Raw genomic sequence first — 23621 nt, 5'->3', positions numbered from 1 at the left:
CATCTCCTACATACGAGTCCCCGAAATTGATTTCTTACAGCACAAACTCAAAACAGGGAACCAGCACAAGGAGCCCGTCTCCCTGCTTCTCCCCAAAATACACAAAGCCAGCCCGGAGACACTGCCGCGCTCCCGTGATTCCCCTGACCGTGACACAGGGAACCGGCACAAGGGAACGCGCAGCGCCCCGAGGAACCCACCTTCACGGCCGTCAGAAAGCTGCAGGTCCGGTCAGCCCCTCCCAAGTCGATGACGGTCTCCGTGAAGGACCCCTCGTGCCCGAGGCTGGGCCAGTAGCGAACGGCTCCTTCTCGGGTGGCAGCCATCACGGCCACGGACTGGAAAGGGAATCGGGACAGGAGTCAAGGCCGACGGGCCGGGGCACGAACGAGGGGTGCCACACTCTCCTTTCAGAGAGAAAAATAAGTGGGTGTTTCCAAATGGCTCCAAAATCTCCACACACAAAGCAAACCACCCACCCCACCTTTCTGGGTTTGGGGGCAGAGGGAGAGAGGAAAAAGATATGCACAGTTTCTACGAAAAGATGAGCTTTAATCAATGATAATAATGATGATGAGGATGATGATACTTATTAAGCAGTTGCTATGTATATGACACTGAATAAATACAATCAATCAACTGTATTTATTGAGCGCTTACTGTGTGCACAGCACTGTATTAAGCGCTTGGGAAGTACAAGTTGGCAACATACAGAGACAGTCCCTACCCAACAGTGGGCTCACAGTCTAGAAGGGGGAGACAGAGAACAAAACCAAACATATTAACAAAATAAAATAGAATAGATATGTACAAGTAAAATAAATAGAGTAATAAATATGTACAAACATATATACATATATACAGGTGCTGTGGGGAAGGGAAGGAGGTAATGGGGTGATGGAGAGGGGGACGATTATGAGATTGGGCAAAGTTTCTCTTCTACACAGTGCTCACAATTTCACATCATCCCCATTTTACGGAGGAAGAAACCGAGGCCCAGGGAGGTTAAGTAGACTGTGAGCCCACTGTTGGGTAGGGACCATCTCTATATGTTGCCAACTTGTACTTCCCAAGCGCTTAGTACAGTGCTCTGCACACAGTAAGCACTCAATAAATATGATTGATTGATTGATTGATTGCCCCAGGCCCCACTTCAGGCCACCGGCAGGGCTGGGATTAGAAGCCAGGTTTCCTGACTTCCAGCCGTGGGCTTCTCCCGCTAAACCACTCTGCCTCTCAATTTCTGTTCAATTTAACTCTTCCAGGTGTAGAAACCATGGCGCTGATCAAATGGGTGGTGGGAGGGATGGAAAACCTCAAAGCACAACTGAATTGAGGCGCTGCTCCCCGAAGTCACCATTTAGCCCCTCCTTACACTGAAAGAGAATTCTTTCCCCATTGCTCCAACTCCTGCCCATAGCAGAAGGGGGATTGGAGCAAGGAGCTTTGCTGTCCTGTCTCACCATCTTTCTTCTGGGCCCATCCGGTACCGGGCCCAACCTGGCTGAGCCGTGCAGGGCTCCACTTTGACCCGACCACCAAGACCGAAGGGCAGGAGGGGAGCCTGGAAGAGGCGGAGGGGGGGGTCTTCCGGGCCCGCGGCTCACCTGAGCAGAGGGGGCTTCCCCCGGAGGGGCCGGGCAGGAGAGGGCCACCAGGTCGGCATTCCAGTCCAGATCACTGGGCGGCAGCTGGAGTTCTTTGCAAACCGAGAGCTGCGAGGGAACAGACACGTGAAAATGCTCCCTTCTGAAACATCTCCACGGCCAAACTGGGGCCACCCCCCCAATTTAAAGCCGGAAAAGCACTCTCCTCTAAAGCCGGGCCCCTCTCCACCGGCTGGTTCCCCCTGCTCACCGAGGCAACACCATCACCCTGATCTTGGGAGAAGAAGTGGAGGAGAGGTCGGCGGTGAGAGAAAGGTAGAGGAGTGAGAGGCTGGGCTGCAATAGGAAATCAGGAAGGTAAAATAGGAGGAGGCAAAGTGACTGAGTACTCTGAGTGCAAGGAGGCTGATGCAGCTCTCTCCATCCCCCCATCTTACCTCCTTCCCTTCACCACAGCACCTGTATATATGTATATATGTTTGTACATATTTATTACTCTATTTATTTATTTTATTTGTACATATCTATTCTATTTATTTTATTTTGTTAGTATGTTTGGTTTTGCTGTCTGTCTCCCCCTTTTAGACTGTGAGCCCACTGTTGGGTAGGGACTGTCTCTATATGTTGCCAATTTGTACTTCCCAAGCGCTTAGTACAGTGCTCTGCACATAGTAAGCGCTCAATAAATACAATTGATGATGATGATGATGATGATCTTGTAACCTCCCCGCCCCTCCTCAGCTAAACCCTGAACGCCCAGCCCCTCAGCTGTGTGGGACGGCAGGTCAGCTGGGGTCCACGTACCGTCAAACTCACAAAAAGCCCATCACGCTTCGGGTTGAAGCCTGGAACTAGGGCCCTCAAAACACGGCGCTAAAAGCCCCCGATCCGGCCACTACGGCCCCTCAATCTGGGCCGCAAGCTCAGAGAGTCTTTGCTTTACAGCATTCAGCAAGAGAAATGTGGATTCATTCAATCGTATTTATTGAGCGCTTCCTTTGTGCAGAGCAGATCTCAAAGGCTCGTCGGGAAACGACCACACCTCTGCATTTATTAAGAGCGCCGGCTCCGTGCTGGGCGCCGGGACCATTGGGTCAGCAGGGGAGGCCCCTGCCCTGCTCAGGACTCACCGTCCCAATCCTGCTGTCTCACAGCACAATGCTCACGGGCTGCCCTTCTCTGACGCCCACGGTCCCAAACCGGGGACACCGCCCCACCCGCCACCCGCCTCGGTCCCGCTAGCCTCTGACATACCTTTGCCACCGAAGACTGACCGATTTTCCAGACGATAAGTCGCTCTTTGCACACGAGCCAGGCCCAGCCACTCTCGTCGACGCAGGCCGTCAGCTGGTCATCAACTGAGGAGAGCGACACAGGCCCAATTCGCCTTGGGTTTGGCCGGAAGCTATCCCAAGGAATGCTTTCAAACAGTCTTTCCCGAAAGAAGTCCGTGAGCTTTCATTTCCAAAGGCAGGGAGAGCAGCAACTGCCTCAGCCCTACCGGGTGCGGCTCTGGCTCACGCTGGTGCTGCTCGTTGTCAGGGGATGAGCCAGGCTCCCCGCCCCAGGCCCCCCACGCAGAGTGGGGAGGGAATACAACCGTTGCTCTGGCCCCGCCTGGGCTGCTGATCTGGGCCTCCTCTCCTTTCCTAGGAAGCCCTTTGGGTCCCTGGGGAATCACAGTCACCGGCCCCGAGCAAGGGCTGGTCCTGGGATGGTACAAACGGTCCCAGAAACCTCACCATCACCAGCCCCGACACGGATGGAACCCAAAATACTCCAAAAACCCCACTCTTGCCCATATTTCAACCACCTCCTAACACATCGCAAAACGGATGTCTTTGAGTTTGAGCACCGAGTCGTAAACTGTGGAGAGCCGGAGGGAGGAAGAGGAGCGAGAGAGCCGGAATACTCCGTAAACTGGATATCACATCCTCGCTGGAGCTGCCTAGACCTTTGGGTGAGCTCTTGTTGGACCCATCAATGGTGTTCGCTGAGCATTTCCTACGCCCAGAGCACTGTACTAAGCATCTGGGAGAGTACCGTACCAAAGAATTAGTGGTCACGTTCGCTCTCCTATAATGAGCTTACAGTTTAGACTCGAGGTGAAGCAATCACTCTTCTCCAGCAGTCAGGAGACCTGGGTACTAGTGCCACCTGTGACACCAGCCTCCTGTGTAACCTTTGGTGAGTCACACAACCTCCCTGGGCCTCCTTCTCCTTCCTCCCCCAGAGAAGGGGGAGAACACTCCCTGCCGCACCCCCTCATTCAACATGGGGTTGGGGGGAGGGAACGCACAGGAAGGGCAGAACAAGGCGGCTTTTGGAAAAATAAGAGCATCACACAAATCCAAGGTCCTATCATTCCTCAAGGAAAACGGGACTGAATTTTCTCCTTGCCCCCCTCACCCCTGGAAAAAGGCCCTTGTTATCACCAAGTTACAGTAACGACAACCTCATTCACACCTACTCAGCCTTCCTGTCCCACCATCGACTCCAGGCCCACGTCCTCCCCCGGGCCTGGAATGCCCCCAATCCCTCTGCCCCTCCGCCAAGCTAGCTCTCTTCCTCCCTTCAAGGCCCTACTGAGAGCTCGCCTCCTCCAGGAGGCCTTCCCAGACTGAGCCCCTTCCTTCCTCTCCCCCTCGTCCCCCTCTCCATCCCCCGCATCTTACCTCCTTCCCTTCCCCACAGCACCTGCATATATGTATATATGTTTGTGCATATTTATTACTCTATTTATTTTACTTGTACCTATCTATTCTATTTATTTTATTTTGTCAGTATGTTTGGTTTTGTTCTCTGTCTCCCCCTTCTAGACTGTGAGCCCACTGTTGGGTAGGGACTGTCTCTAGATGTTGCCAGCTTGTACTTCCCAAGCGCTTAGTACAGTGCTCCGCACACAGTAAGCGCTCAATAAATACGATTGATTGATTGATTTCCCAGGGACGCGGAAAAAGACAGGGCAAGACCTACCTTCGGCCATCGCCAGGGCTTCCATGACTTTAACGGGGAGGGAGGAGCCAAACGTCTTTATGTCGTAATTGGCCGTCTCGCCGACTGACTGGTGCTGTCCAGTTCTCGTGGGGGTGCCTCTAAAAGAGAAGGAGGGACAGCACTGAGTGACCGGCCCTTTGGGTGCATTGCACTGTACTGAGAGCTTCAGAAAGTACAGACTGAACCCCCTTTTTCCTCTCCTCCTTCCCCTCCCCACAGCACCTGTATATGTTTGTACAGATTTACTAATTTGTTTTAATGATGTGCTTCTAGCTTTACTTCTATTTGTTCTGACGACTTGACACCTGTCCGCGTGTTTTGTTTTGTTGTCTATCTCCCCCTTCTAGACTGTGAGCCCACTGTTGGGTAGGGACCGTCTCTAGATGTTGCCAACTTGGACTTCCCAAGCGCTTAGTACAGTGCTCTGCACACTTGTCCGCGTGTTTTGTTTTGTTGTCTGTCTCCCCCTTCTAGACTGTGAGCCCGCTGTTGGGTAGGGACCGTCTCTAGATGTTGCCAACTTGGACTTCCCAAGCGCTTAGTACAGTGCTCTGCACACAGCAAGCGCTCAATAAATACGACTGAATGAATGCAGGGCAAGAAAGGGACCCCACGGGGGGAAGCAGCCTGGCTCGGTGGAAAGAGTGGAGTCAGAGTTCATGGGTTCGAATCCCGGCTCGGCAATTGTCAGCTGTGTGACTTTGGGCCAGTCACTTCACTTCTCTGGGCCTCAGTTCCCTCATCTGCAAAATGGGAATTAATCAATCAATCAATCGTATTTATTGAGCGCTTACTGTGTGCAGAGCACTGTACTAAGCGCTTGGGAAGTCCAAGTTGGCAACATCTAGAGACAGTCCCGACCCGACAGCGGGCTCACAGGCTAGAAGGGGGAGACATATATATACACACACACATATGTATGTATATACATATGTGTATATATATGTATGTATATATGTATGTATGTATATATGCACATATACATACATATATGTATCTATGTTTGTATGTATTTATTACTTTATTTATTTATTTTACTTGTACATATCTATCCTATTTATTTTATTTTGTTAGTATGTTTGGTTTTGTTCTCTGTCTCCCCCTTCTAGACTGTGAGCCCACTGTTGGGTAGGGACTGTCTCTAGATGTTGCCAACTTGGACTTCCCAAGCACTTAGTCCAGTGCTCTGCACACAGTAAGCACTCAATAAATACGATTGATTGATTGAGACAGACAACAAAACAAAGCATATTAACAAAATAAAATAGAGTAATAAATCAATCAATCATATTTACTGAGCACTTACTGTGTGCAGAGCACCGGACTAAGCGCTTGGGAAGTCCAAGTTGGCAACACAGAGACACGGTCCCTACCCAGCTCACAGTCTACAAACATATTTATTTCGTTAATATGTTTGGTTTTGTTCTCTGTCTCCCCCTTTTAGACTGTGAGCCCACTGCTGGGGAGGGACCGTCTCTAGATGTTGCCAACTTGAACTTCCCAAGCGCTTCGTCCAGTGCTCTGCACACAGTAAGCGCTCAACAGAGAAGCAGCGTGGCTCAGTGGAAAAAGCCCGGGCTTTGGAGTCAGGGGTCATGGGTTCAAATCCCGGCTCCACCACTTGTCAGCTGGGTGCCTTTGGGCAAGTCACTTCACTTCTCTGGGCCTCAGGTCCCTCATCTGGAAAATGGGGATGAGGACTGGGAGCCCCCCGTGGGACAACCTGATCACCTTGTAAATTCCCCAGCGCTTAGAACAGTGCTCTGCACATAGTAAGCGCTTAATAAATGGCATTATTATTTATTTATTTTATTTATTAATAAATGCGATTGATTAATATATATACGTGAGCCCCCCCGTGGGACAACCTGATCACCTTGTGTTCCTCCCCCCAGTGCTTAGAACAGTGCTCTGCACATAGTAGGCGCTTAACAGATGCTATCATTTGGGAAGCATTGTGGCTCAGTGGAAAGAGCCCGGGCTTTGGAGTCAGAGGTCATGGGTTCAAATACCGGCTCCACCACTTGTCAGCTGTGTGACTTTGGGCAAGTCACTTCACTTCTCCGGGCCTCAGTTCCCTCATCTGGAAAATGGGGATGAAGACTGTGAGCCCCCCGTGGGACAACCTGATCACCTTGTAACCTCCCCAGGGTTTAGAACAGTGCTCTGCACATAGTAAGCGCTTCATAATTGGCATTATTATTTATTTGTTTTATTTATTAATAAATACGATTGATTGATTGATACTGATTGATTTCTCTGTCTCCCCCTTTTAGACTGTGAGCCCACTGTTGGGTAGGGACTGTCTCTATATGTTGCCAATTTGGACTTCCCAAGCGCTTAGTACAGTGCTCTGCACACAGTAAGCGCTCAATAAATACGATTGATGATGACGATGGATATATACATGAGCCCCCCGTGGGACAATCTGATCACCTCGTATTCCTCCCCGCAGTGCTTAGAACAGTGCTCTGCACATAGTAAGCGCTTAACAAATGTTATCATTTGGGAGGCAGTGTGGCTAAGTGGAAAGAGCCCGGGCTTTGGAGTCAGAGGTCATGGGTTCAAATCCCGGCTCCGCCAACTGTCAGCTGGGTGACTTTGGGCAAGTCACTTAACTGGGCCTCAGTTCCCTCATCTGGAAAATGGGGATGAGGACTGTGAGCGCCCCGTGGGACAACCGGATCACCTTGTAACCTCCCCAGGGTTTAGAACAGTGCTTGGCACATAGTAAGCGCTTAATAATAATAATAATAAGAAGAATAATAATAATGTTAGCATTTGTTAAGCGCTATGTGCAAAGCACTGTTCTAAGCGCTGGGGGGAATACAAAGTGATCAGGTTGTCCCATGTGGGGTTCACAGTCTTCATCTCCATTTTACAGATGAGGGAACTGAGGCTCAGAGAAGTGACTTGCCCAAGGTCACACAGCAGACATGTGGCGGAGCCGGGATTCGAACCCATGACCTCTGACTCCAAAGCCCGGGCTCTTTCCACCGAGCCACGCTGCTTAGCAAATACCATCATTATCATTGTTATTATTATTATTATTATTATTATTAGAAGGGGAGTGTTCCGAGGGAGGGGGCCTCCCCACTTCCGCTTCCGGCGCCCCCCGGTCCGTCGGTCCGCCCGTCCCCCCCCCCCCACCTCGCCGGGCCTCACCGCGCGCTGAGGGAGCCGCCGCCGCCGCCGCCGCCGCCGCCGCGGCGCCCCCCCGGCGAGAAGACGGACAGCCCCGGGCCCCCGGCGGCGGGGCCCAGCGCCAGGCTCTTCCGTCCGGGCGGCCGCGGCGCCGACGCGGGACCCCGCCGGGGCCCGGGGCCCGGGGGACGCGGAGACGCCGAGCCCGCGAACATGGCGGACTCCTCGGGCCGAAAAGCCGGGGCGCCCCGCGGCGACGTCAAACGCCCGCGACGGCCCGCAAGGAGCCAGTGCGCAGGCGCCCTCGGCGCTACGGATGCAAATGAGCGGGTGGGCGGGGCCACCCATCCCTTAGTGACCGGAGGGGGGGAGAGACATCCCGCGCGGAGCCAGTTGCGCAGGCGCCGTCGGCGCTCCGGATGCAAATGAGAGGGTGGGCGGGGCCACCGGTTCCTTCGTGACGGGAGGGGTGGAGAGACATCCTCACCGTATCTCGCTCTCGCCTGTCCCGCCATCGACCCCCGGCCCACGTCCTCCCCCGGGCCTGGAATGCCCCCAATCCCTCTGCCCGTCCGCCAAGCTCGCCCTCTTCCTCCCTTCAAGGCCCTACTGAGAGCTCACCTCCTCCAGGAGGCCTTCCCACACTCAGCCCCTTCCTTCCTCTCCCCCTCGTCCCGTTCTCCATCCCCCCATCTTACCTCATTCCCTTCCCCACAGCACCTGTATATATGTATATATGTTTGTACATATTTATTACTCTATTTTATTTGTACATATCTATTCTATTTATTTTATTTTGTTAGTATGTTTGGTTTGTTCTTTGTCTCCCCCTTTTAGACTGTGAGCCCACTGTTGGGTAGGGACTGTCTCTATATGTTGCCGATTTGTACTTCCCAAGCGCTTAGTACAGTGCTCTGCACATAGTAAGCGCTCAATAAATACGATTGATGATGATGATGATGATGATGATGAGCCAGTTGCGCAGGCGCCGTCGGCGCTCCGGATGCAAATGAGTGGGCGGGGCCACCGACTCCTTCGTGACGGGCGGGGGGGAGACATCCCGTTCGGAGCCAGTTGCGCAGGCGCCGTCGGCGCTTCGGATGCAAATGAGTGGGCGGAGCCACCGACTCCTTCATGACGGGGGGGTAGACATCCCGCGCGGAGCCAGTTGCGCAGGCGCCGTCGGCGCTCCGGATGCAAATGAGTGGGCGGGGCCACCGATTCCTTCGTGACGGGAGGGGAGGGGGAGACATCCCGGGCGGATCCACTTGCGCAGGCGCCGTCGGCGCTCCGGATGCAAATGAGTGGGCGGGGCCACTGCGGGAGGGCGGGGCCTGTCATTCATTCATTCAATCGTATTTATTCATCATCATCAATCGTATTTATTGAGCGCTTACTGTGTGCAGAGCACTGGACTAAGCGCTTGGGAAGTCCAAGTTGGCAACATATAGAGACGGTCCCTACCCAACAGTGGGCTCACAGTCTAGTTTAATCATCATCATCATCATCATCAATCGTATTTATTGAGCGCTTACTATGTGCAGAGCACTGTACTAAGCGCTTGGGAAGTACAAATTGGCAATATATAGAGACAGTCCCTACCCAACAGATGATATGTGTATTGTGTACTCACCTGGGTTTTTTTCTCTCCCTCATCTTTGTGGGAATTTAAATTTGGGGGAATTAAAAATTTTTCTAAATACTTAAAAAAAAATTAATCTGTGCATTCCGCTCCATTTCCCCTCCTTCCTCACCACTTCTGTCCTCACCCATCTCCATGTTTTATTCTCATCGGTCTCTCGGTATGTGCCGCTCTTTGTTTCTTACTGATTTTCTCCCCTCTCCAACTGCTGTAGCCCAGGTGTGCCTGTCCTCTCTCCCTCCAGCTTTCCAGCTCTTTTTTTATTCCATTTATTCTATTTTTAATCCACTGAGCTTCGGGCAGCCTAGTGAGCAGGATCCAGAGTCATCCCTCGAATGTGGGGCCCGGAACATTTCTCGTGGCCAGATGTGAGCTGGAAAGCCGCCACGATCCTTTTCTGGGGCCCCCTAGATTGTAAGCTCGTTGTGGGCAGGGAATGTGTTTATTGTTACACTGTACTCTCCCAAGCACTTAGTACAGTGCTCTGCACACAGTAAGCGCTCAATAAATACGATTCAATATGAGTCTGCACCTGGGAGTGGTCTGGCCGGGCGTGCCATCGGGAAGAGAAGCCCTGGCCAGACCCGGATCATCCCGGAGGGCTGGGAAAGGGAATTCTGAGCCATCCCAGTTCCGTCGAGCTTGACCCGAGTCGACCTGGCCCAAGCAGGTGGACCGGAGTTGCTCCCATCTGGGGCTGGGCTCCCCACACCCCACTCTCCCCTTCACCTTTGAGGGGGACCTGACTGAGCTTAGTACAGTGCTCTGCACACAATAAGCGCTCAATAAATACGATTGATTGATTGATTGATTGCAGAATGAGGCCGATGGAGGCAGAGTTGGCCCCCACCTACCCTGGGGACGTGTGAGAAGCCCCTCGCTCAGACCCGAAGACTGCAACCAGTTCTCCTAGTTGTTCTCCCCTCTGGGCAGCCATGAGCGATTGGGGGATGGCAGGAGTAGTGGCACTCAGCCCCACTGCTCACCAGAAAAATAGCAAACCTGGGCAGGGTCGCTGGGAGACGGCACGGTGGAGAACACTGTGTGGACCTCATCTCCCTTCTCTCCTTCTCCAGCCCAGCCCGCACCCTCCACTCCTCCACCGCTAATCTCCTCACCGTTAGGCCTCGTTCTCGCCTGTCCCGCCGTCGACCCCCGGCCCACGTCCTCCCCCTGGCCCGGAATGCCCTCCCTTTGCCCATCCGCCAAGCTAGCTCTCTTCCTCCCTTCAAGGCCCTACTGAGAGCTCACCTCCTCCAGGAGGCCTTCCCACACTTAGACCCCTCCTTCCTCTCCCCCTCCTCCCCCCTCCATCCCTTCCCCACAGCACCTGTATATATGTATACATGTTTGTACGTATTTATTACTCTATTTATTTTACTTGTACATATCTATTCTATTTATTTTATTTTGTTAATATGTTTTGTTTTGGTCTCTGTCCCCCCGTTCTAGACTGTGAGCCCACTGTTGGGTAGGGACCGTCTCTATATGCTGCCAACTTGGACTTCCCAAGTGCTTAGTACAGTGCTCTGCACACAGTAAGCGCTCAATAAATACGATTGATTGATTGATTGATTGATTGGACATGCATTTAGCGGCCCTGGAGAGAGGCGAAACACAGTGGAATGCCCCCTAGGCCACCTGATTTCTGGGAGACACGGAGAGTTGGGCCCAGCGTGTGTGGAGACTGGCGATCTTAAGGGGAGAGCAGCCGGCTCGGGCCTCCCTCCTCCCGTGGGGAGATTTGGGACGGTCAGCAATGGCCACCGTACCCAGAACCTGGGCCGCCCCAAGAGCAAGCGGAGGAAGTGGATGGCTCAGTGGAAAGAGCGCGGGCTTTGGAGTCAGAGGTCATGGGTTCAAATCCCGACTCCGCCACTTGTCCGCTGTGTGACTTTGGGGAAGTCACTTCACTTCTCTGTGCCTCAGTTCCCTCATCTGTAAAATGTGGATTAAGACTGTGAACCCCCCGTGGGTCAACCTGATCACCTTGTAACCTCCCCTGCGCTTAGAACAGTGCTTTGTACATAGTAAGTGCTTAATAAATGCCATTATTATTCAGCGCTTAGAACAGTGCTTTGCACATAGTAAGCCCTTAATAAATGCCATTATCATCATCAACAAGTGGGACGAAGCGGGCCGTACCCCGGAGACCCAGGGTGCGAACCGGGGAAGAAGGAGCTTGAAAGCAGTTGCAGTGCCAAAACTCATTTAGAAATTCATTATAATTATTATTAAAGTGGAATTAAAAGGTTATGAGCACATCTCGGTCTCAAAACAATATTTTGGGCATATTGGAAAAATATATAACATTTATTTTAGAGGATTTAAATACTGCTCCAGCTCTATCCTCCAAGTTGGATTTCCACGGCGGATGGCCTTGGCTTTAGGGTCTCAGAAAGAACGTGCACAACGCTCCATTGGGCTCTGCCACATGATGCCCTTCCCCCAGGGCAGTCGATCCGGGCTGTGAGAGCTTCCCAGTCTGAGCCTGGAGCCGGACCCGGAGGAGGTCGGGGACAGGCTGGGATCTCGGTCCTGAGGACGGCGGGTGAGTTGGCCCGGAGTTGGACTTCCAAGAAGGACGGCTGCAGGTTGGGGAGCTGGGAGCGTGGAGCCGGGCCCCGCGGAGGCCAGACACAGGCCTGGACTCGGGCCCCGAGGAGGAGGACAGAGGCAGACTCGGGTCCGAACCCAAAGCCTGGGCCAAGAGCTGGTCGTCGGAGGGGGCAGCGGGTGGTTGGAATCTCTCCTCCCACCACACCTTTTACTGGGAACGGCCCGCCACCCTCGGGAACCAGGGACCCCCTTGCTCCTGCCCCCCGTCGTCCGCCGACAGGAAGGTTTGCTTCCTCACCAGGCTGCTGTAGACGCCGTTGGGGTTGGAGAGAAGTTGGTCGTGCTTCCCTCGCTCGATGATCTTGCCCTGACTGAGCACCGCCACCACAGAGGCTTTCTTAATGGTGGACAGGCGGTGGGCGATGACCAGCACCGTCCGTCCTTCCATGAGCCTCTCCAGTGCTTCTTGGACTACCGTCTCGTTCTCGGCATCCAGGGCGCTGTCGCCGCAGACACATACAAACACACACAGACGTGTTAGCGACCAAAGTCCAGGCCCTGGGCCTAAACTGCCAGGCAAAGCCCACCTGCACCCCAGAAACCATGGAAGGTTCTGGCCTGAAGGACGCTTTAGGTACAAGGTGCCCTGGGGACCGTCTCTCTGCAACCCTTTTCACCCCGTAGCTTGGAGGAAAACGAGCAAAGTCTGGGGGACTCTCCTTCACCCAGTGGAGGCAGAGTGGGGCTGAGTGATGCCCCAAAGGGGTGGCTCAGATGGGATCAGTCACTTAGCCCGGGGCACCCTGCAAGTCGGGCCTGTGGTCCTCCGGCCCCCTACCACCATCCACCGATGGGATTCTGCAGGCCCTTGCCAGGGAAGCCCCGGCTGCCCATTGCCGGGACAACACGGATGCCTTTTTCCTTTACCTGGTTGCTTCATCTAGCAGAAGAATCCTGGGATTCTAGAAGAAGAGGAGGAGGAAAAATCACTGAAGTAGGAAACACACGGGATCTACGGGACGGACTCCGAAGCCTGCTGGAAGTGCCTGACTTGGGAAAGAGAGCCTCTCCTCCAGTGGTCACAGGCCTCTGATTTCCCCAGACCCCTTCCACAAAGTTGGTCGATGGAGCGATCACTCAATTACTGCCCCCGCGCCAGCCCTGAAAGGCACACACTATTGTGCCCATCTTACAGAGATGGACACCGAGGCCTGGAGAGGGTCCGTGACTTGCCCCAGGTCACCCAGCGGGCCAGGGGCGGAGCTGGGCCTCGAGCCCCAGAGCTCCGTGCCCAGACCCCCGGCCCACGTCCTCCCCCTGGCCTGGAATGCCCTCCCTCCGCACATCCGCCAAGCTAGCTCTCTTCCTCCCTTCAAAGCCCTACTGAGAGCTCACCTCCTCCAGGAGGCCTTCCCACACTGAGCACCCTCCTTCCCCTCCCCATCCCCCCCCACCTTACCTCCTTCCCCTCCCCACAGCACCTGTATATATATGTTTGTACAAATTTATTATTCTATTTTACTTGAACATATTGATTCTATTTATTTTGTTAATATGCTTTGTTTTATTGTCTGTCTCCCCCTCCTAGACTGTGAGCCCGCTGCTGGGTAGGAACCGTCTCTATATGTTGCCAACTTGGACTTCCCAAGCACTTAGTACAGTGCTCTGCACACAGTAAGCGCTCAATAAATACGATTGAATGAATGAATGAATCACCTCCTCCCACGTTCAGCCTATCAGTCTGTCGGGACCCACAGAATCAGCTCTAAAATAAAACCCAGCTGGACTCCCTAAAGTCACATCTCTGAAGTTAAGTTCCTGCTCGTGATTCTGGTGAAAGAAAGGCTAGAGAATTCCTTGACCACATCTGGGACCTGCTCTCTTCCCTGCGGCTTCCGGATCCCTCACAGCCCCAGGCTCCTGGGGTGGGTTGGGGAGCCTCACGCTGCTTCTCTCCTCCCTCCCTCCACAAACTGGTCTGGCCCCACCAGTTCATTTGCCCCTTCTCTCCTCCCTCCCCAGGACTCTGGGTTTATATTTACTCAACTGAATGCTCAAGTATTCATTTTGATGTCTCCGTCTGCAAATACTTTTATATCTGTACTGCCCCAGCCGGGTGCTCAGTATGGAGCGGGACTCTCACTGGCACCGGAGCCCCCGGCCTTGGAAGGGCACAGCGTCGCTTTTCAGGAAATGGGGGTGGCGGCGGCCTACCTTGAGCAGGGCACGGGCAATGGCAATGCGCTGTTTCTGCCCACCTGGAGACAATAACATTTATGTTTAGGAGCCAAATGCCCAGCACAGAGTAACCCGACAGAAATGAGACAGGAAAGAGGTCAGGCTGCAGTGCTCTGCACACAGTAAGTGCTTAATACGATTGATTGATTGATTGATTGAGTAGGTGACTGCAGAGCCACTTGGGACAAAACCCTCTCATCCCCACCCCACCTCTCAGAGCCCTCCGGTTTTCCCAATACATCATGTGGGCCCTAAACGGATGGTAGATCCCATTTTGCTAGCTTCCAAATGGGCCAGGTTACTACAAGCGCTTAGTACAGTGCTCTGCACACGATCGACTGAATGCCAGTCGACTTCGCCTCTGGAGATCCTGCCTTAATAATAATAATGATGGTATTTGTTAAGCGCTTACTATGTGCAAAGCACCATTCTAAGCGCTGCCTTCACTCCTCGTGGCCCCACAGCAAAGGGAGAGCGAAAGCAAAGACCAGAGGGCTTCCATCCGGACAGACACAGGCAGACAGGGGATGGGGTTGGAGAGGCTAGAAGCAGGGAGGGTGAGGACTTCACAGGCGGGGGTCCTCAAATCCCACCCCACCCAGGATGAGGGCACCCAGGGGAGCTGGAGGGGGCAGGCTCAAAACAGGTCCTCCCCCGGGGCTGCGGTGGGGGGTAGAGGGAATCCATTCCCATGGAAAGTTGAACAGTTCAAAAGATCAGTGGATTTAAGAGGGCTTTGGTTGGATTATTGGATGAATATCCATGCTGGGTCACTGTGTGGAGTCATGCACGGAGAATGGTCTGTGTTGGGTCACTGGGGGAGAGTCAGGGGTGGAGAGGGGAAGATTTGGAGGTGTTGGATAGTCTGTGCTGGGTCACAGGGGGAGAGTCATGGATGGAGAGGGGAGGGTCAAGGGTGTGGGATGATCCCTGCTGGGTCACGGGGAAAGAGTCAAGGATGGGCAAGGGAGAGTCAGAGGCCCATGGTTGAATGGTTCATCCCTAAGCATATGGGTGGGTGTCCAGGAGGGCAGCCGGCACCCACAGCCCCACCCAGCCCCTGGCACCCTGTCCGAGACGGAGCCTTGGCCTGGGCAAACCAGAAGTGTGAGCCGTGCGGTGGAAAGTGCGACAGCGAAGCCTAAGACTCCCCTTCCATTTCCAAGGACGCAAGACGCACCTGAAAGGAGCACTCCCTTTTCTCCCACCAGCGTGTCAAATCCCTGAGGGAAGCTGTGGATGAAGGCGGCTGCGTTGGCTACGTCGGCCGCCTTCCGGATGTCGGCCGGGGTCACCGAGGTCGGCCGGTTGGCGCCGTAGGCGATGTTTTCCGCAATGGAGCAGGAGAACAGCACCGGTTCCTGCAAGTTCACATGGGCACTGACTCCGAGCGGGAACTCTCAGAGTTTTCAATCGACAAGCATGCTCCCAACCCCGCTCAGCTCAAGCCGGCCCGATACACTCCTATACACACAGTAGGTGCTCAGCAGTGCTCTACAAACAGTAATAATAATGGTATTTGTTAAAGCGCTTACTATGTGTCCAGTACTGTTCAAACCACTGGGGTAGATACAAACTAACCAAGTTGGACAGAGTCCCTGTCATATGGGGCTCACAGTCTTAATTCCCATTTTACAGATGAGGTAACTGAGGCACACAGACATGAAGTGCCCAAGCTCACACAGCAGTCGAGGTGGTGGAGATGGGATTAGACTCCAGGTCTTTCTTGAGTCCCAGGCCTGGGCTCTAGCCATTAGGCCACGCTGCTTCCCGTGGAGTGCTCTGCACATGGTTGGCACCCGTACGGTGCTCTACACACAATAAATGGCCAGCACAGTGCTCTACACCTAGGAGTGCTCAATCACTGCGATGGATAAGCTGACCCCAGGATGAGGTCGGGGCCGACGGGACGCAGCCGAGGGCGAGAAGCGGAAGAAAGGAGGTGGAGAGGAAAACTCCCATTGATACCTGGCTCACCGTCCCGATATTGGACCTCAGCCACATTGGGTTCACTTGGCGAATGTCCTGGCCATCCACACTGATGGTTCCTTCAACAAATCAGAGCCCAGCGGTCACTCGGCTTTCAGCGACAAACAGGTTCTCGGCCATCTTCCTCGACACAAAAACCTCCGCTCCACACCTCCCTCACTTCTTCCCTCCCCACCGCCCAGATGGCTAGCTTCCCAGGATATACCCTTGGGGGATTCCGGCCATGCCCCTGGATCCACCCCTTCCTCTCCACCCTAACGGCTACCACACTGCTCCAAACGCTGGCCACCTTGTGATGGACTCCTGCATCAGCTTCCTTGCTGGCCTCCCTGTTCGTTTGTTTTATGGTACTTGTTCAGCGCTTACTATGTGTCAAGCGCTGTTCTACGCACTGGGGTAGGTACGAGTCAATTAAGTCAGACGCAGTCCCTGTCCCACGAGGGGGCTCACGGTCTTAAGTAGGAGGGAGAACGGGTATTTGATCCCCGTTTTACAGTTGAAGAAACTGAGGCACAGAGAAGGTGATTTGTCCAAGGCCACAGAGCAATAATAATAATAATAATAATGGCATTTATTAAGTGCTTACTATATGCAAAGCACTGTTCTAAACGCTGATAATAATGGCATTTGTTAAGCGCTTGCTATGTGCACAGCACTGTTCTAAGCGCTGGGGTGGATACAATGTGATCAGGTTGTCCCACGTGGGGCTCACAGTCTTAATCCCCCTCCTCCCCCTCTCCATCCCCTCACCTGACCTCTTTCCCTTCCCCACAGCACCTGTAGATATGTTTGTATGTATTTATTACTCTATTTTACTTGTACATATCTATTCTATTTATTTTATTAAAATGTTTTGTTTTGTTCTCTGTCTCCCCCCTCTAGACTGTGAGCCCACTGTTGGGTAGGGACCGTCTCCATATGTTGCCAACTTGGACTTCCCAAGCGCTTAGTCCAGTGCTCTGCACACAGTAAGCGCTCAATACGATTGATTGATTAATCCCCTTTTTACAGATGAGGGAACTGAGGCACAGAGAAGTTAAGTGACTTGCCCAGAGTCACACAGCTGAGAAGCGCCGGAGCCGGGATGAGAACCCGTGACCTCTGACTCCCAAGGCCGGGCTCTTTCCACTAGGCCACGCCGCTTCTCCCTGCCCCTGGCCTCTCCCCCTCTAATCCAGACTGCTCCTGGCTGCCAGAGCATTGCTCAGCTCACATACCTCTCCATTCCCGGAACCCTCCGACCGGCTCCTCTTCTCCCCCCAGACCCCCGACCATTTGACACTCCTCACACTTGGCTTTGAGGCTCTCAACTGCCCGGCATCACCTGACCCAATCGTTCTCATCACTTGCTCCTCCTCCCTGCTCGCTCTTTTAGCCCCCCGCTCCGCACCCCCAAAGCCAACCTTCAAGCTGTACCCCCACACTCACCTCTCCCACCCATGAGCGTTTTCGGCAATTTGTCCACGGTGGTATCTGTTAAACGCTTACTAGGTGCTGAGCATTGTTGTACTCTCTGAGAACTCCCTAAAATCAGCCTATTTCCTGAGAGCTTTGGTAAATCTGTGAAGTCAGCTATTTACTGACCGCGCCTAAATCCGTAAGATCCTCCTGTTTACTGACCGCTTTCGGAAATCTGTCAAATCGTCCTATCTACCGAGCGCTCGTAAATCCCTAAAACCGTAATGACTGAGCACTTTCGTAGCTTTTTAAAATCAGCCCACAGCGGTCTTGTAAATCCCTAAAATCAGCCTATTTACTGAACGCTTTCATAAATCCGTCAAATCGTCCTATTTACTGAGCGCTCTCGTAAATGTTTTGTTGTCTGTCTCCCTCTTCTAGACTGTGAGCCCGTTGTTGGGTAGGGACTGTCCCTGTATGTTGCCGACTTGTACTTCCCAAGCGCTCAGTACAGTGCTCTGCACACAGTAAGCGCTCAATAAATGTGATTGAATGAATGAATGAATGAACGAATCCCCTCGCCCAAGCTGTTCTCAGGTCTGGAATTCCCTCCCTTCTTCCCTCTGCAACTCCAACAAACCCAGCACTCGCCACGTTCAACGCCTTCCTAAGACCCCTCCTGTTCCAACAAGCTCTTCCCATTTAATTTCCGGCACCCAAAGGCGTACAAACCCACCAACCATCCCCAGCCCGTCTGCTTCTACCTGTACCCGTCTGAAGCACTCTCGTATATACTCTGTGCAACTGTTTTCCTCGGATTACTTGTAAATAAATATTTTTATGTCTGTCAGGCCCAAAGGCGTTAGAAGGTAAGCTCCTTGTGAGCAGGGAATGTATCACTTCTCTGTTTTGTGTTTCTCAAGAGCTTAATTCATTCATTCAATCGTATTTATTAATAATGACATTTAATAATAATGACATTTATTAAGCGCTTACTATGTGCAAAGCACTGTTCTAAGCGCTGGGGAGGTTACAAGGAGCGCTTCCTGTGTGCAGAGCACTGTACTAAGCGCTTGGGAAGTACAAGTTGGCAACGTATAGAGACGGTCCCTTCCCAACAGCGGGCTCACAGTCTAGGAGGGGGAGACGGACAACAAAACAAAACACCTTAGCAAAATAAAGTAAATAGAATATGTACAAGTAAAACAGAGTAATAAATATGTACAAACAGCACACCATTAACAAAATAAATGGAATAGTAAATACCTACAAGTAAAATGGAGTACTAAATCTGTACAAATATATATACATGTGCTGTGGGGAGGGGAAGGCTTGTATGTCCCCCAGAGCTGGAAACAGTGCCGGGCACATAGAGAGCGCTTAATAAATACCATTACTATCATTCTAATAACGTTGGCATTTGTTAAGCGCTTACTATATGCCAGGCACTGTTCTAAGCACTGAGGAGGGAGGGATACAAGGTGATCGGGTCATTCCACGGGGGGTTCCCGGTCTTCATCCCCATTTTACAGAGGAGGAAAGTGAGGCCCAGAGAAGCCAAGTGACTCGCCCGAAGTCCCACAGTTGACAAGTGGCGGGGGTGGGATTAGAACCCAAGCCCGGGCTCTTTCATTCATTCATTTAATTTTGGGTGCTATGTAAATGCTAGTACTACTGCTGCTACTACTACTATTAAGAGGCCTAGGAGGAGCTTGGCTACAACCCCACAGCTGGAGACCTGGGTGGAGCAGAGACCCTCCGCCCCCGCCCCACGTCACTCCTCTGACTGTGGGGCTCCTGGACCGTCCTGAGGGGAGTCTCTCTTTGGGGAGCATAAGATACCATTCCCCGCCCCCGTCCCCGTGTCCGCTGCGTGGAACCTACCGGCCTCGGGGTCGTACAGCCTCAAGAGGAGCGACACGACCGTGGACTTGCCCGACCCGCTGGGGCCCACCAGGGCGGTGACCGAGCCGGCCGGGATGGACAGGTTGAAGTCCTGGAAGATGGGCACCTCCGGACGGGTGGGGTAGGCGAACCGGACCCCCCGGAACTCCAGGTCACCCCGGAAAGTTTTCTGGTTTAACATGACCCCCTCTGGAAGACAGAGCAGAAGCCGGCGCTTCCGAGGGTTCGGCAGCGGCTACTCTCCCCGCTCCGGGGCCGCTAGACACGACGGGCTCTCCATCTGGACCACCACTGCCTCCCTCAGAACATCCTTGGGGAGTGGGGAGAGGCAAGGAGTATCGTCCTCATTCTACCGAGAGGAAACTCAGGCCCAGAGAAGTTCAGTGACTTGCTCAAGGTTACCCAGCAGGCCAGAGGCAGTGCCGGGACTGGAACCCAGGTCTCCCGATACCCAATCCCTGGGTGCTAGCCACCGGGCCACACAAGCAGCCCCGCTGGGAGACGGAGGAACGGAGAGGGAGAGAGAGAAAGAGGATGAGAGAGAGGGGAGAAGGAAGGAATAGAGAAAGCAGGACTGAGAAAGGATGGCCGGTGTGACCGTCCATCTTCCCTGGACCCTGGTGTTCCTTCTCCAGCCCAGCTGACCGAGCGCCTTTCCCAGACCCTCCCGCTGGACCCCCGAGACATCCCTGAATCCGGAGGCCTCCGTGGACCTACCGTTGAACGGGAGCTCGGGCCTCCGCTCCAGAAGCTCCCAGAGGCGCCCGCCGGCCCCCAGCCCCTTCATCAGCTCTGAATAGAAGGAGCTCAAACCTGGCAAGGAGACCAGCAAGACCAGTTCAGAGGGGGCCAACCCCCGCTCGGAAAGCACCGAGTCCGGACAATCACCCCCTCGGGCGCCACAGACAATCACCCCCCGGCCGCGTGCCCGCCGCACCTACCTCCGACGCTCAGTCCGACCCAGAACGCGTACATCAGGAAGGAAGAGAGTTCACCCACGGTCATGTGGGCGCTGCCCATCAGCAGGCCGCCCTTGTACAGGACGGCCAGCACGATCAGGTTCCCGGACAGCCCGGTCTGTCAGAGAGCAGAGGAGTCAGGGAGCGCACGACTCTGCGCGACCTGGAGCCAACGCTCAGTCACATCAAGGCGGGAGGACCCCCGTCACCTCCAACGGAAAGAGAGAAACACTCAGCCTCCCTCTCTTGCCACTGGCAGTGGAGTCTAGTGGATAGGGCATAGGCTCAGGACTCAGGAGATCTGGATTCTAATCCTGGCCCCAAGGGGGCAAGTCACTTGGCTTCTCTGTGCCTCAGTGTCCCCACCTGCCAAATGCTGATTCAACAACTGTCCCCCCTTCCCCTCAAACTGTGAACCCCGTGTGTAGGGTGGGGCTGCTTGCAATCTGATTCTAATTTATCTACACCAGGGCTCGGCACCACCCAGGCCACATAGCAATCACTTACAAACGGCACAATTATGGTTACTATTATTGAGGCTACTGTCATTATTATTATTGTTACTCTAAGAAAGCGGTAAAGAGCCCGATTTTCCCCCAGGGGCCCCAGATAAAAAGTGGGTTGAGAAGAAGTGTGACGTGGGGCGCGTGCGCTTGTGGCGGGGGGGGGCGGCGTCGCTCGGCCGCGGGTGGACTCACCGCTCCAAAGAAGCCTGCCCGGGCCAGGGCGTCCCTCTTAGCCAGCTGCAGCACATGCTGGACTCTGGTGAGGTATTTGTCCATCTCAGAGAGCTCCTTCCCAAATGCTCGCACCGTCCGGATGTTCCCAATTCTCTCCTCAGCTAGCTGTGGGGCGGAGCCCGGGTCGAGGAGGGATACAGACACCGTGGATGGCTCGCATCTCCAGCACCCAGTGGAGACGGGGCCCCCGGAGCTTGTCGGCCGGCCCGTGCCAGGGGTGCGGGTCAGTAATCCTACCGAGAACCATCTTGGGTGAAGGCTTTCGGGACCGGGGGTGGCCTGGGCCGGGGGTTCTCCCCATCCCACCTCCATTCTGCCCACTCTGGGGGCCGAGGGTCGAAGACATGGGGGAGCCGGCGTCCCCCTCCGCTGCTGTGAAGTGGGCACGTGACCTCACCTGCGTGGCCTGGGCCAGCGAGTCCTGCGTGGCTTTGCTCAGCTTCCGGAGGTACCGGCCGTACACCACGGCCAGGATGGACATGGGAGGGACGATGCCCAGGACGAACGTGGCCAGGCTGGGAGACACGAAGAACTGCCGGGAGAGAGATGCGGAACGCAAGGTCGGTGGGCCGCCCACCCAACCTGGGGTCGGCCCCCGCAGAGACATAGAGAGGCCGATCTCCCCACTCTGAGACCGGAAGACCGAGAGCCCACCTCGGCATCCAGGCCCTCCACCCGCTCCCTTCTTCTGCCCTGTGTCTAAGCCCACCTCCCGCCCCACTCCAGTTCACACTTTTCACTCCTGCCAAGCTCTCCTTGCCACCAATTTGGTTCCCCTCCCCACTATGGATCCGCCAGCCCTCGGCTCTTCCCGTCCTCAGGGCCACCATTCCAGATTCACTTTCTTCTCCCTCCTCTGATCTCAGTGCTCCGGCCCCGCTACTCTCCGCCGTTCTTCCGTCCCCGTGGATTTCCAGCCTCGCACCATCATCCCGACGCCGACGGAGGCTTGGGCCACGGCCCTCAGCCCGTCCGACAGGTTCTCGGTCACCGCCCGCCCCAGGAGCGCCGTGTCCGCCGACAGTCGGTTCACCAGCTCGCCTGTGCGCGTCCGGTCAAAGAAGGCCACTTCCTGCTTCAGGATGGAGGAGAACAGGGACCCGCGGAGCCTGTTGACGATGCGCTGCCCTGCCAAGAGCAAATACAATCAATCAATCAATCAATCAATCAATCAATCGTATTTATTGAGCGCTTACTGTGTGCTCAGCACCGTACTGAGCGCTTGGGAAGTACAAGCTGGCAACATATAGAGACAGTTCCTACCCAACAGTGGGCTCACAGTCTAGAAGGGGGAGACAGAGAACAAAACCAAACATACTAACAAAATAAAATAAATAGAATAGATAGGTACAAGTAAAATAAATAGAGTAATACAGACCCAGCCGGGTCAGCCATGGGCCCAGGTACAGGGCTGGGGCTCGGGTGTAACGTCGTTGGAATCACAAGTGTGTCCCGCTCCCCGGAGTGGGAAAGCCTGCCTGATCTCCAGGCGCTAAGCAGAGATGGGTCCCTGGCAGAGGGTGGGAGGGAGGGCCCAAGAGCATCGATCGGGGGTTTGGTGCCATGCTGCTTCCCCCCCCACTTCCCTGGGCAGGATCAGGAGGCTCCACCAGGCTCACGGATGGGGGTGGGATACGCCCTGAAGGGGAAGGGACCGTCTGACTGCCGGAAGGAGTCAGATGGCACGAGCCTCCAGACTCTGCTGTGCCCAAGCTTCCAGCTCGCGGGGCGATGCCAGATGTTGGGGGTTTCCCTCCCGGCCATACCCACAGAGCTGCCAGGGCCCAGGGATTCAGCCAGCCGCCCCGGCCCAGGGACTCTCGGCGTGGGCACCCGATTCAGCCACGTGGCCCTCCGGGTGTGGGCGGGCAGGTTAACCGATCGGGCCGGGGCCGAGTCTGGCGGCGTGGAGCCGGGGGTGGCTTGGAGGAGGAGGGTCCGCGGAGAGCCGCGTCTCGGCGCTCACCCGCGGTCTGCATGAGGTAGACGCGGATGCCATTGGCGACGGCGCCACACAGGAACACGCCGCTCAGCGCGGCGCAGAGGTGGCCCAGGTTCTGGGCGTAGTCCTCCGTGGGGCTGCTGTAGATCACGTCGATGATCCGCCCCAGGAAGAAGGGGGCCGACATCGTGATGACGCTGGACACGGTCAGGAAGCCGACGGCCGCTGAAAGACACCGGGGCACCGCGACGGTCATCCCTCCATCTGTCCTCATTCATTCATTCATTCAATCGTATTTATTGAGCACTTACTGTGTGCAGAGCACTGTACTAAGCACTTGGGAAGTACAAGTCGGAGGCGGGGCCCAGGTGGACAGACCAGGAACCCAGGGCGGAGGAGGGGGCGGATCCCCCGGGAACCTGGCCCCCCGCGGCCCTTCCTGTCCCAGTTAGATTAAAACTCACCGGCCACCCCCGGCCCCCGCCAGGAGAGCCCCTCCCA

At 54.5% G+C, this 23621-nt stretch overlaps 2 protein-coding genes across 2 annotated transcripts in view; both read right to left on the bottom strand.

The window, feature by feature from the left end:
- Positions 1-10327, bottom strand: part of NUP133 (nucleoporin 133) — a 29879-nt gene extending 19552 nt beyond the window's left edge. The window contains exons 1-7 of the mRNA XM_038761386.1: positions 10245-10327; positions 8806-8972; positions 7770-8058; positions 4584-4702; positions 2862-2965; positions 1608-1715; positions 201-338 (exon numbers count right to left, since the gene is read on the bottom strand). Coding sequence (XP_038617314.1) covers positions 201-338; positions 1608-1715; positions 2862-2965; positions 4584-4702; positions 7770-8058; positions 8806-8972; positions 10245-10327 — 1008 coding nt within the window. The remainder of the gene's footprint in view (positions 1-200; positions 339-1607; positions 1716-2861; positions 2966-4583; positions 4703-7769; positions 8059-8805; positions 8973-10244) is intronic.
- A 1355-nt stretch (positions 10328-11682) lies between these two features.
- The window catches only part of ABCB10 (ATP binding cassette subfamily B member 10), a 27179-nt gene continuing 15240 nt past the window's right edge, over positions 11683-23621 (bottom strand). Inside the window, exons 5-16 of the mRNA XM_038761384.1 lie at positions 23145-23345; positions 22104-22306; positions 21576-21710; positions 21137-21283; positions 20421-20556; positions 20197-20292; positions 19459-19668; positions 16156-16235; positions 15368-15548; positions 14164-14207; positions 12877-12911; positions 11683-12449 (exon numbers count right to left, since the gene is read on the bottom strand). Of these exons, the coding sequence (XP_038617312.1) occupies positions 12158-12449; positions 12877-12911; positions 14164-14207; positions 15368-15548; positions 16156-16235; positions 19459-19668; positions 20197-20292; positions 20421-20556; positions 21137-21283; positions 21576-21710; positions 22104-22306; positions 23145-23345 (1760 nt within the window). The 3' untranslated portion in view covers positions 11683-12157. The remainder of the gene's footprint in view (positions 12450-12876; positions 12912-14163; positions 14208-15367; positions 15549-16155; positions 16236-19458; positions 19669-20196; positions 20293-20420; positions 20557-21136; positions 21284-21575; positions 21711-22103; positions 22307-23144; positions 23346-23621) is intronic.

The sequence above is a fragment of the Tachyglossus aculeatus genome, chromosome 19 (assembly GCF_015852505.1).
Source record: "Tachyglossus aculeatus isolate mTacAcu1 chromosome 19, mTacAcu1.pri, whole genome shotgun sequence".
NCBI lineage: Eukaryota > Metazoa > Chordata > Mammalia > Monotremata > Tachyglossidae > Tachyglossus > Tachyglossus aculeatus.
This window is presented reverse-complemented; position numbering and strand designations above follow the sequence as displayed.